The 11967-nt window shown below is 46.5% G+C and overlaps 1 protein-coding gene across 1 annotated transcript in view; it reads right to left on the minus strand.

Annotated features, from left to right (window-relative positions):
* The window catches only part of IGSF11 (immunoglobulin superfamily member 11), a 107215-nt gene extending 95585 nt beyond the window's left edge, over positions 1-11630 (minus strand). The window contains exon 1 of the mRNA XM_086464297.1: positions 11558-11630. Coding sequence (XP_086320423.1) covers positions 11558-11630 — 73 coding nt within the window. The remainder of the gene's footprint in view (positions 1-11557) is intronic.
* Between the last annotated feature and the right edge of the window lie 337 nt (positions 11631-11967).

Here is an 11967-nt window from a genome sequence, read left to right on the forward strand (position 1 = left end):
CAGACCTTATAGGCTAAATAAGCTTTAGCACGGCAGTTGCTACATCAAACACAAGGAGAATAGCTATGGCACTGCTGACAGGACTGCTTCCTCTCCTTGCTTATTTTCAACATATTCACATCAGCTAGGCTGTTTAAAAGGAACCTGAGGGAACTGAGTGCTTAATTCCCACAGGTACTTTATAAAATCCCAATTGTAACAGACAACACTATTTTTTTCTGTTTCCAGAGTGAAGCCACAGCATGGGTAGACAGTGGATAAGGAGGAAGGGTTGCATTTGGCCAGATGGAGACTAAGGTTCCCTTGAGCAACAAAGACAATTCTTCAAAACGCAAGAGGATCAGATCCATTCTTCTCTATAACAGTGCCCTGGCTAGCACATCTTCACTATCCATAGCAAAACTCACACAGAAACACAAACTGAAGGCAGGTCAGTCGTGCAGCAGACTGTCCTGGGCCTCTCGAGCCAAGCCTGAGTGCTAAGCTATCCCCAGCTCATCTCGCAGCAGAACCCAGTGGGCCAAGGCTTCCTCCAAAGCATCCTCAAGCCACAGATGGTTTAAGATTGCCACCAGCATCACAGACTGCACCCAACAGGTGAAAAGGCAGCAAGCCAGAGACAAGAAAGACAGATACCATGCACATGCAAGCCCCTCCCCAGGGCCACTCTCCGGGGGTCCCATGCATGACTTTCATTTTGGAGGTCCAAGACATGGATGAAAGACTGGCGGTCAGAAGATGCAGGCTCCAACCCCAGTTTGGCCATGGGAATCCTACATGACCGTGGGCAAGACACTTCCCATCTTTGGGCCTCAGTTTTCCCATCAGCTGCATGATGATCTAGATAACACGGCTGCTACCTAAGACAGTGGAGAGAAAGATTATACAAAGATTAATATTAAAAACGTGGTGGGTGGAGCACAGCACAGATATGAAAAGTTCCAAAAAGTATGAGGTCCTCCGCCTTCATGCTCCTCATGTCCTTCTACAAAGTGGTTACTCAAAGCAAAAATAATACATCCTTCCTACAAAGGCAGCACACATCAGACACATATATATTTAGATCACTGTGCGAACAACCACTAACTTTTGTTTGAAGCAGGAAAATCATACCCTGTGCTACAGAGGGGGAGAAAGACAAAGACATGCAAAGTCACCCTAGAGCAAGGAAAAGGAAAGGATACAGACCTTTGAGACAGATTCAGCTGTGGTATAAACACTGATGCTAGCGACACTCAAGTAGGTCAGGAGTAAATGGCAAAGCTCTCACAAGCCTGACCTGGAGGTCCATCAGGTGCTAGATGTATATAGGACAAGTACTCATCTACCTGCATGTCAAACAACTCATTTCAAACCTCTAAACAAACAGCAGGACACTGCAGCAGCAGCAGCAACCCTCAGGAAGGACAAGACAAATCACCTTTTCAGTTATTTTATTTTGCAGCTCTTTTGGCTTGCTAAGCTATCACCCTGGCCTGGCTGAGGGTGCCACACGCTCCTTTTCATTGCCCAGGAAATATAAATCTATCAGTTGGGCCACTCACTTGTCACTGACCCCCAACATATGTTTTCCACCCCTTCTACTTGCTCAGAGCATGGAAATGGCAGCACAGAGACCCAGTGGCAGCAGGCAGGAACAGAGCCCGCATCTCCTAATCCCCAGTGCTCACAGCCAAAAAAAGGAAAAAGCAAAAAAAAAAAAAAAACAAAACACCACGCTGCCCCCACCCCTCTGTGCCTGGTTTCTCCCTCACATGCATAGCATCGCTGCTACTGAATTACAGCCTCAGAAAAAGGAAAGAAAGAGGCCCAAAAGGCAGCTAGGAAACCCACCGTCCATTGGCTTCCCTCCACGCGAGGCGAGCGGGCTCCTTCTGCTGCAGTGACTTGGCAAGCACACCTCACTCTGACTCAGCACCTCGCCGGCACCTCCTGTCAATAATTCCCACAAACTGCTGACGCTGGAAGGGCTATTTGCAATTAGGATGCAACACAAGCCGGTGGCAGTGGGATGCCTCGGCTCCCCCCCTTCATCTGCAGCGGTCCCCTCCACTTCAGCCCTCTGGCTCAGGGCTGGAGCTCCCAGGGAGGGTAAAGGCAGGGGGGTTAGTGCAAGGGGGCTGGAGGATGGGGACTAGGGTGTGTGCATGAAGCCTGCTCACGTTGTACCTATTCTGTGGATGAACAGACATTTATGGTCAATGTGGCAGGCGAAATGCAGTCTTACCAAAAAAAAAAAAAAAAAAAGCAAGCAGCCACTGGGAATAGAGACAAGAGCAGCAAGAACAGATGAGACTATGCAAAAAAGCTACTGAAGAACTAACTAACACAGAGCATTCCCCAAAGAACAAGCAAAATGCAGCCTTTCTGCAACTCCATGCAGCTGAGAAGCACAAGCCTGAACTCTGTGTCCGAGGCATTTTCGGCACAGGAGAGGGAGGCGCTGATTGTGGATGAGTCCCATAATACAGACCCAGGGCACACCAGCTGTTTCAGGGGCAAAACTAAGGGCTGCCCTTGACAAGCCAAGGACATGACGATTCTGCAGACAGACTGAGGCTATTCTGTCCCTCTGCCAAGTAGCCAAGGTCCTCTCAACCTCTCCGAGCTGCTAGCTCCCAACACACAGCCAGAAAGCCAAGCAGGCTTGCAGCCTAGCCATTCTACAACCAATGAAGACGTTCAGACATCAAACCCCATCAGACAGTGAAGTTCAAACACATGCTCAGCTATGGAAGCAGCCCAGTGGCCACACAAGCCCAACAGCACCCTGCAGACGCCCTCTGGCACCTTCTGTCACAGGGCTTCACTAAAACAAAAGGTCTGCCACCCACCCCTCTCTCCTTCCCCAAGGGTCACAGGGAGATTCAGGCCCCCCTTACCGGCACAGGCGGTGACAGGTAATAGAGTGAGCAATGCACAGGAGCTGGGGGGACCCAGAGAATTCCCTGCAGGAGTGCACAGGGGCCTTTTAACCAAGAAGCAGGACTGTATTTCCTGAGGTATCTTTTCTAAAACAAACATTCCACAGAGTGCAGCTGATGCCAGTAGATTGCACGGGAACACTGGTTGGAGCAGGTGGTGTGAAGCTAGAGAAAAAGGCTCCAAGGAGCACTTCAGGTTTGAAGCTGAAGCCTACAGTGAACCATTCCCTACAATGTGATGCAATAACAGCTTTATACAGTGCAGGAAAGGGATGAAATAGCCATGCTAACCAACAGTTAGTGTCCAACATGTCTCATAGTCCGTGGGCCAACAGCTGCAGAATTCATCACAGAGTAATACACTGCCTGGAAATCCAGTGTGGGCAAAAAGACAGAGGCATCAAACTGTAAGGTAAGTAATACACAGTTCCCATCTAGATAGCCAAGGCTGAAGAAGGAGAAAAGTTAACTAAAAACCAAATATCACTACAGCAACCTGGATTTACCAACAGCCCCCTCATCAGGAAGGGCATATCTGCTGCACAGTGTGGAATGAAAGCAAAGGAATTAAGTCAAAGAAAACAGCAAAAAATAGTGACTTCAGCAACATGTGCAGGAATTAGCTAAGTGTCACAGCAGGTTACAATTTTGCAGCATCTTAAAGAGCATAAGTAGGGCTTGGAACAGTCAGTCCCAAGGGCACACAGAAGCTGAAACACTGCATTTGATGTAAAGAATGAACTGAATCACAAAGTAACAGTGACCGCTACATAATCAAATTTATCATAGCTGTAAGAAAAACTGTACCAGAACTTTGCATCGTGCCTCTTAAACGTTAGAAAAGGTGGTTATAAGCAAAACAGTCAAACCAGCCTAACTCCAAAAGCACGGTAATTAAAGTTGTTACACTCTATACAGTGGTATGTGAAGCAATTTCAGCATCGTCCTGAAAAGGTACTCGGTGCTCCTGAACAAAAACCGCTGAGAAGCAAGAAAGCACATCGTATGGTCAAAAAAAAGGAACAAGAAGTTGTTCAGTCTAACCAGCTGTTTCATAAGATGGTAGCTAGGAGGGCTGAGAACAAAATTGAAGGGCAAATTGCAAAAGTCAAAAACCAAACAATCATTTCAATATATTCAAAGGACAAGTCCAGGAGTGATGAACAGTAGGAGAATGTCATTTTCTCAAGTGGCTGTGCTGCCAGCTAAGACAACATGCAAGCTCTTGCGAAGTCAGGTGTTTCTTGAAGTTAGCAACGCTTTCCCTAAGAGAGGGTACAGGCTAACCTGGAAGGTGCAGCAGGGATCAATTAAACCGGTCAAATTCCGTAAGCCCCTCAAAGTATGCAACAGGAGACAAACCAGCTTGATCTCTGCTCAGAGGAACTTGTGGCCCTTCAATCCACTTCAATTTTGGAAGGAAAAGGACAGGACTAAGTGATTAATTTTCAGTCACTTCAAAGTGCGCCTACTAAACCGTTCTAGGCAGGATGCCAGTTCGGCATCAGCCCTGGCCTCTGCTTGCCTGGGGTGGGAAACACACCCCCGTCTTTGCCTCCTCCAAGGGTGGGGTTCCTGCCATCTGGGTTCAGGCCAAATCCAGAGCTGCTGTCCCACTGTCCGGTGCCCAGGCTCAGAGGCACAGGAACCACTCTCCCCCTGCCCTTGCTCTGGCCCCGATTACAAGGGATTACCCCCAGGTTTCATACCAGCTCTGGGGTGGTTTAATCTATTTCTTAATATCTGGAAGAAAGACAGAGAGCTGGCAAAGTGATTTGGCCTGGCTGAGACAAAAGAAGATTGAGACTTCCAAGGGATCTGACAAAGCTCGGGAAGTGGGCAGCATAATGCAAGATGAAATTCAACATGACCAAACAGACAGCAATAAGAACTTGAGAGAATAATCTGAACTACTCCTATACCACGGGGCTCTAATTCAAATGTAATCACTTGAGGAAAATATCTTGGTATCACTGTGAACAGCTCAATGAAAACATCTGTTCAACGTACAACAGTGGACAAAAAAGCAAGCAAGCTGTTACGATGTCTAAAGGCAGAGGATGCTGGAAGAATTAAAATACCACTGTGAGCACTGACAGTGCACCCTCAGCTGGAATTGCTGTGGTTACTTCTGGATGGCACATCTGAAAATACAGAAGGCGCAGAAAGGTTTCATAATCCACTAGTCAATAATACTTACTGGTCAAGCACAGTTAAAATTGGGAAGAGGAGTTAGATAGAAAGAAATTATCAAATGGGTGTGAAGAAGTGAAACAGGTGCTTCTATGATTTTGGTTTGTTTATTTTAAAAGACAAAAGGTCGTTCAGTGCAACTGGAAAGCAGGAAACGTGACCAGACATAAGGAAACTATTATGATTTTCCTTTCCTTTGCTGTTTTTACTTTTTCTGCTTATTCTAAATACAGCCATAATTAACTACCAGGAATGATTAGCCTGTGTTATTGTAAAGTCAAGAGCTCAGCAGAAATCACAGAGGCCTGTGCATTTATAAGGAAAGTGAGAACATCCACAGATAACGTCTGGTAGAATGAAAAAAAGGAAAAAAAAAAAAAAAAAGGGAAAAGAAAAAAAAAGCATAGCAGCACCACACCTTCATGCTTCCAGGCATTAGCCAACTTCTAATTAATAAGGATTAGGAAGTAATCTCCCCAGTGGGCATGCCGAGATAGTGTACCAACCCACTTGCTCCTAGCAGATGCTGTTAATACACCAGGCAGGGGAAGAGCTGAGCCCGGACAGCCCTGTCGCAGCCCATGTGGTTCCGGAGGCTGAGGTGCAGGTGCCCAGTGGGACTGCACACCAGCCCCCCAATAACTGAAGAGGCTGAAAGAGGGGCCTCAGTTACCCCAGCTCAACCTCACTCCTGGCAAGAGGGGAGAAGTTTTGTGTCTGTGGCTTTGCAAGCAGGGGGGACTTCCCTGAGGAAAGGAGAGGGGATGGACGTTTTATTCACTCTGCATTGGTAGGAGAAATATGGGTGACTTAGTTCATTTTGTGCAAGTAAGTGAAGCGTGGACATCTGCTGAAATGAAGGGAAAATTGGCTTGAGTGGGCTTTGAAGTCCAAAGCAATACATACACTCACCTCCTCCTAGGGCAGCCTGTAGCACTGGCATGGCACCAGAATCCTCTTTGCTAAACGTTTGCTACCAATTGCCCACTGTGAGGGTTTCAGCACCCCCCGTTGAAGCATCCAGCCTTGGCCACACCACCACAGACCAGTGGTCTGACCTGACCCCGTGCTGCTTAGACAGGTCGCTGCAGAAACGCACCACACATTGTAAACAGCATGTCATCCCCCTGACAAAATGACATTCCTGGCTTCGGCATTCTGAGTAAAACCGAATCCCAGATGTAACCAAGTGGAGTTCAGACATTGGCTTTCTCCTGCTGACACTTGTGAAACACGAACTAGCTCACATTCTCAGAGCTAGGTTGACGTATGAGGATGTGGGAAAAAAATGCACAAGTTTATATCCCTAAGTAAGCAATCTGATCAACCTAATACCAAAATTGCACTTGAAATTAACTTCATGCAGGTATGCAAATGCACAAGTACTGCTGTGCTGCCAAGAGGAGAGCTGTGGCTCTGCACGTGCATGAGTAATAACAAACTGAGCTTGATCTGCTAGTCCTGTTCTGACTTCTCCAGCAACTGCTCCAGAAGGGGAAACAAAGATTAACAAAGGGGTTGTATTTCTTAGACATAAGCTTGCCTTAGTTAGTACGCCACATTCTGCTTCTTTTGGTGCAGCGTTCTACAGCACGATGAATAAGGAAGGGACATGGGCAATGCCATGTACATATACATGGTGTTTGCATACATATGTCAAGATGGCAAAAATAATGGACAAAGACTGTGCACAGATACCACCAATGGCTGCAAGTTGGTTTTTATCACTGTTGCTTTTAAATGTCCTGTAGAAATAAAAAATAGCAACCACTAAGGCTTTTACTTAGACACTTCCACTAAACTAAACCTTATCAAACATAAGATGCTTTGTAAAAGCATAAGTGTGTATCAAAAGAAAATCAGGGTAAAATTGTCAGAAATACAGAAACATCCAACTTAACCGTCTTTGGGATAAAATGTTTTTAATTTTCACATCAAAATATCTTCTTGCTTAGGGTATTTTCTTGTATTATAATAATACAATTCCACAAAGAAACACAATATTGGTTGTCCTAAGATGGAATTTCTCTCAAAAATTTCCTTTCAAAACCATCAAACCATTTAACTTCTGTTTCCATTCAGAATGAAGCCAAATTCCTCAGTCCTGATGAAACAGAGCATTTGTCCTCAGCCCAGCTCAATCAATGAAAAAAAGGCAGAAGGCAGAATGGACACAAGTGACCTCCAAAATGAAAGAGATGAAAACACATAAGGAAAAAAAACCCGAACAACCCAAAACACAACAGTTCACTGTGCGTAATTAATAATATTGTGCTTTCTCCGTTGTGCAAAAGACATGAAACATTTGTGAGAGAAAAGTGGTGTGGCATATACCAGGAGCCCTGTAATTGTGACTTCTCTAAAGGAGAGGCTGGGCAGATGTCCTACCTGACAGCAAGCAAATCATTTCATCTCTGTACACTTCAGTATTCCATGCTATAAATCAAACTGACTGCACTCACAAAGTAAGTTTGGAGACTCTCAATTAGTTAATGTTCGTAAATGACTGTGCAAACACAAGGTGGCATTAACCAGGGAACTGTCTTTGTTACACTACTGTCTGTTAAACAACCAGGAGCTAAATTTCTCTCTGAACATTCACAAAAGGGAAGGCAGCATTAATGCTCCACAAGGAAAAAACTACAAAGAACAGATTTTCAGTGCATGCACTTCTCCTTGAAATAAACTGTGTTAAAAGCACTTTACTTAAAAAGCACAATGATAGTAGCATCCTGCTAAATATAGATGACAAATATAGATGACTCACGACAATTTAGTAGTGAGCATCCCTAAAGAGTACCATTACAGTATTGCTTAACCTGCTGCATAAATTTAAGCATTCTCCCGTGGTTACAGTTTGGACCAAGACGCCCAAGACTACTGCCAGCATCCGCTGACCTTCAGTGGGTCACGAAGTCTCTGAGCCTCACTTTTGCCATCTGCACTTTTAGTGTAATAATAAAAACACATCTCCCCAGTGAAGGCAGGAAAAATGATTTCTAACTGTCTTAATGAGTTGTTTATACCATACTTTGTATATCCATATTACTACTGAGCAGCTAAATATAGCTGTTCTCGAGGCACTTTGAGAACCCTTGGAGAAGGGAATCTTACAAAAAAAAACCTGGGGTTTAGGCAATACTGAAGAAATAGAGACAATCAGTTTCCAAAATAAGGGAAGGATGCCCACTTCAGAGACTCAAGAAGTAGTTGTTGCATCTGTGCCTACCACTGGGGACCAAGGTCAGGTCACAAGCAAAATGATTTATCTACATGTCACAAAACCACACAGCTTGACACAAATGGCAATCTGTTCCAAAACAAAAAATGCATAAGCACAGAGAAGCGAGGGACTGCCACAGCCCTTTCTTGCTAGGGCTGAGGACTTGGTGCAGGGCTGGGAAGGATATGTGGGCTAGCATAAGGATGCTGCAAGGCCAAAACTTAAATGCTCAGTTTTAGCTGTGAAAACCTCAGACTGGCAGGAGGGTGACTTCAGGTGAGGACTGGAAAGACCAGCCTGTGTGAAAAGTTGCAAACCAGCTGTTGCATTGTTGTGATACTGCCAGGCATGCACACACACACACACACACACACCCCCCTACCCTGATCTTGTAAGATCCAGCTGCAACAGACTGTAACATGCTGACATCTCACCTGTTGCAATACTATGTCACAGGATCCAAACACCATGAAGTTAAAAAAAAAAAAGAGTTGGTTCTGCAGTTTAGCTGTACCCGATGTGTGATTTCAAACACATTTGGCAATTTGCAGTACGCTATTTCTGGCTACGTAGCAGGACTGATTTGCAATCACAGGTTTGGTTTCAAAGCTCTAAACAGAATTCCTTGCTATCTTTCCTTAAACTTCCCTAGGGAACATTAAAAAATATTATTTCCGCAAAAGTTATTACGCTCATAATGCTTTAGAGGGAAAACATAGACGCTGCCCCTGCCCCAGGAGCATTAAACATGGGTATTATAGGCCCAAAGAAAGCAGTCATCCATCTCCGGTTAAAAGAATCATTGCTATTCTACAAATCGCAAAACAGAATAAGAAAATGGAACTATAATACTTGATTGACATTTCACTACAAAGTCTGATAGTATTTTATCATAGGCATAAAGTGTGAGAATGACAAAATGACCTCCAGGGACCTTTTTACCCACCACTTTCTATTTGTTTGGCATTATTTCTTCTGTATATACACTCTTAGGGCTTCTGATCCTTTAACTTTTAAACCTTTCACCTTTCATTTAGGTATCGCTTCGCATATGACCCCATCATTTTTTCTTCTCTATCCTCTGAACCAATCTAGAGCCTCAAAAAGGAGTAAGTCACTCTTCCTCACCAGACTTGGCAACTCAGAGCAGAAATACACTTACTGATCTTCTGCAAATGTTGTTCAGAAAAACCTCTCTCAATTTTATTTCAGCTTTCACAAGTACTTGTCTGTTCCTTATATGCTATCAGGGTATTCTTTTCAAATTCAAGAACCACCGAAAATATGGCCATACTGTGTAACACAGAAGGAACTGCGTATAACAGCTATTTTCATCTACCACTGTCTTCTAAGGACTTTTCCTGAGACAAAAAGAAAAAAACTAGCCTGGTAACACAGGTGGTTCATTCAGGTAACCTTTAAGCCTTAAAGGAAAGTGCAAGAAAAAGCATTACACTACTGCAGGTAAATATTTCATGGAAAGGTGTGCTTCTGTGCCTAGTTGTCTCCATTGTCATTGTCCCCACATGCCCTCAACCAAAAAGAGAAAATGAAGTATCAAGTCAATAATTTTGCCTAAAGAGATAATTAAATGTGCCTTTAATTTTAACCTTAAATCTGGTTACTGTTATATGTTTTTGCAGCAATATCACATAACAGAAATACTTCGTCACTTATACGCCTCTAACTGCACTAAACACAATAATTTCTAGACTCTTACACCTTTGCAATGTCTGCAGACAAAAAATTGTGGCACTGGGAACCTGAAAGCCATTAAACTCCCTTTCCAAACTGGGAAAAGTTCAAAAAGTAAACAAATAGCATGCAGTGTGAAAGAGCTGATAGTATTTCTTTCAATTAAACACTAATAAACTCTTTTTCCTCCCTAATTCATCTCTTTGAAGTCAGTAGGTGCAATTTCCTTTTAACACATGCAACTCAGACTTCCAAATATTTTCTGAGGATGGGGGTCAGGGTGCTTTTGGACCAAGGCATTTGTAAAAACTTCACCTTGGCCATCACAAGACTTGTTTCTTGGCGGATCCTGGGCAGAGAGGAATGGCCTGCTGTACCTCTCAGGGCAGCAAGAGCCAGGAGTTGCTACTGAAGCAGCAGACTATCCAGATCCAGGCTGCGAGGAAGTTTCATCCAGACCTTGCTGAGATGTCTCTGGTGTTCTTGTGGGACAGCCCATCATTTCTTACTGTCCTCCCCGCTCTCTCAGGGATCACTCCCAGTTTGCAAGCCGTGAAGGTGGCCAGCAGCAGTGCCCCGCTGGCTCAGCAGAGCTCTGCACCGCTCGTTGCTCAGCAGAGCTCCACAAACCTACTTAGTGGACCTCTGCGTAAATGAGCAGATCTTAAGAAAATTACCTTGTGGACCTCAATAAAACGTAACTGAGCAGGCCTGCTCTGAAGTTTGGCATTACTTGAAAGAAGGCATCACAACCTGATCAACAGATGAGCCTGAACATTTTGCACTTTGTCGTTTCTTCTGTCGCCCTTATCGCAGCACCTCCTGGTGCTCTCCAGCAATGCACTAAGTGATGGGAGTAGCATCTGTCACACGCACTTTGTTCCTTCTCCACACAGAGGACCGGGGTACGCACCTTATTTCAAAAGGACTTTTGGGGGGTGGGAAGCGATGGAGCGGTTTAAGTCTCACCACATCCCCAGGGGCAGGCACTTATCTTAAAAGCTGAAGGAGCCTGCCATACACCTGGGAGGAGGAGACAGAGGGGACCCCCCCGGGTGACACGGAGGGCTCCGGGCAGCCTATCACCATCTCTGCAGAAAGTTCCCTGATGCCTCAGGGCCTGAAGGATAGACCAGAGTTTCCCCACCCAGGTGAGCTTATTGAGGGGCTAGGCCCAGACAGCTGAGCATGATGCGAAGCCCGCTTTGAAGCAAGTTTTACAGCATTAATATATATATATATATAATAATAGTAAGAAGGATGGTGCAGGGGAGGCAGCAAAAGGAGCCGAGGGGAGCAGCGCTCCTTCCCCACCCCTGCCTGCAAAATCACTCACCCACCGCCGCATTTCCGAGCATCACCGGCGGGACCCGCAACCAGAAAAACTTCCCCACCGAGCTCAGCGAACGGGGCATCGCCGTGGGGTCGGCGCCGGGGATGGGGCGGGCCCGCCCGCCCCATCCCCGGCGCCGACCCCACGGCGATGCCCCGTTCCGTGGGTACCGCGCCGTGGAGCACTCACCTCGCAGGGCCAGGAGGGCGGCCAGGGCTACCGGCACCCACCTCCCGCCTCCTCCGGGGCGCCGCCGCGTCATGCCGGGCCGGGCGAGGGGGCTCAGAGCGGGCCGCCGAGCCCTGCTTTTTCCCCCCCCCTCCGGCAGGTGACTCCGGTGGTGCTGGTGTCGCCGAGTGTCGCCTCCTTCACCGCCGCCGTCCCGGGACCGCCCGCTCGCGGCGAGGCTCCGCCGTGCCCCAAAGCCCCGGTAGCCCGGGGAGGGCGGCAAACGCGGCGGCCGGCCCGAGAGCGCAGCCTGGCGGCCTCGAACCGCCCCCGCAACCCGCCGGGCTGCGGCTGTCACCCCCCGGCACGGCACGGCACGGCGCGGCGCGGCGCGTCCCGTCCCGTCCCAACCCACCACCCTCCTTCTCTGC

This window comes from Leptosomus discolor, chromosome 1 (assembly GCF_034619465.1).
Source record: "Leptosomus discolor isolate bLepDis1 chromosome 1, bLepDis1.hap2, whole genome shotgun sequence".
Taxonomy (NCBI): domain Eukaryota; kingdom Metazoa; phylum Chordata; class Aves; order Leptosomiformes; family Leptosomidae; genus Leptosomus; species Leptosomus discolor.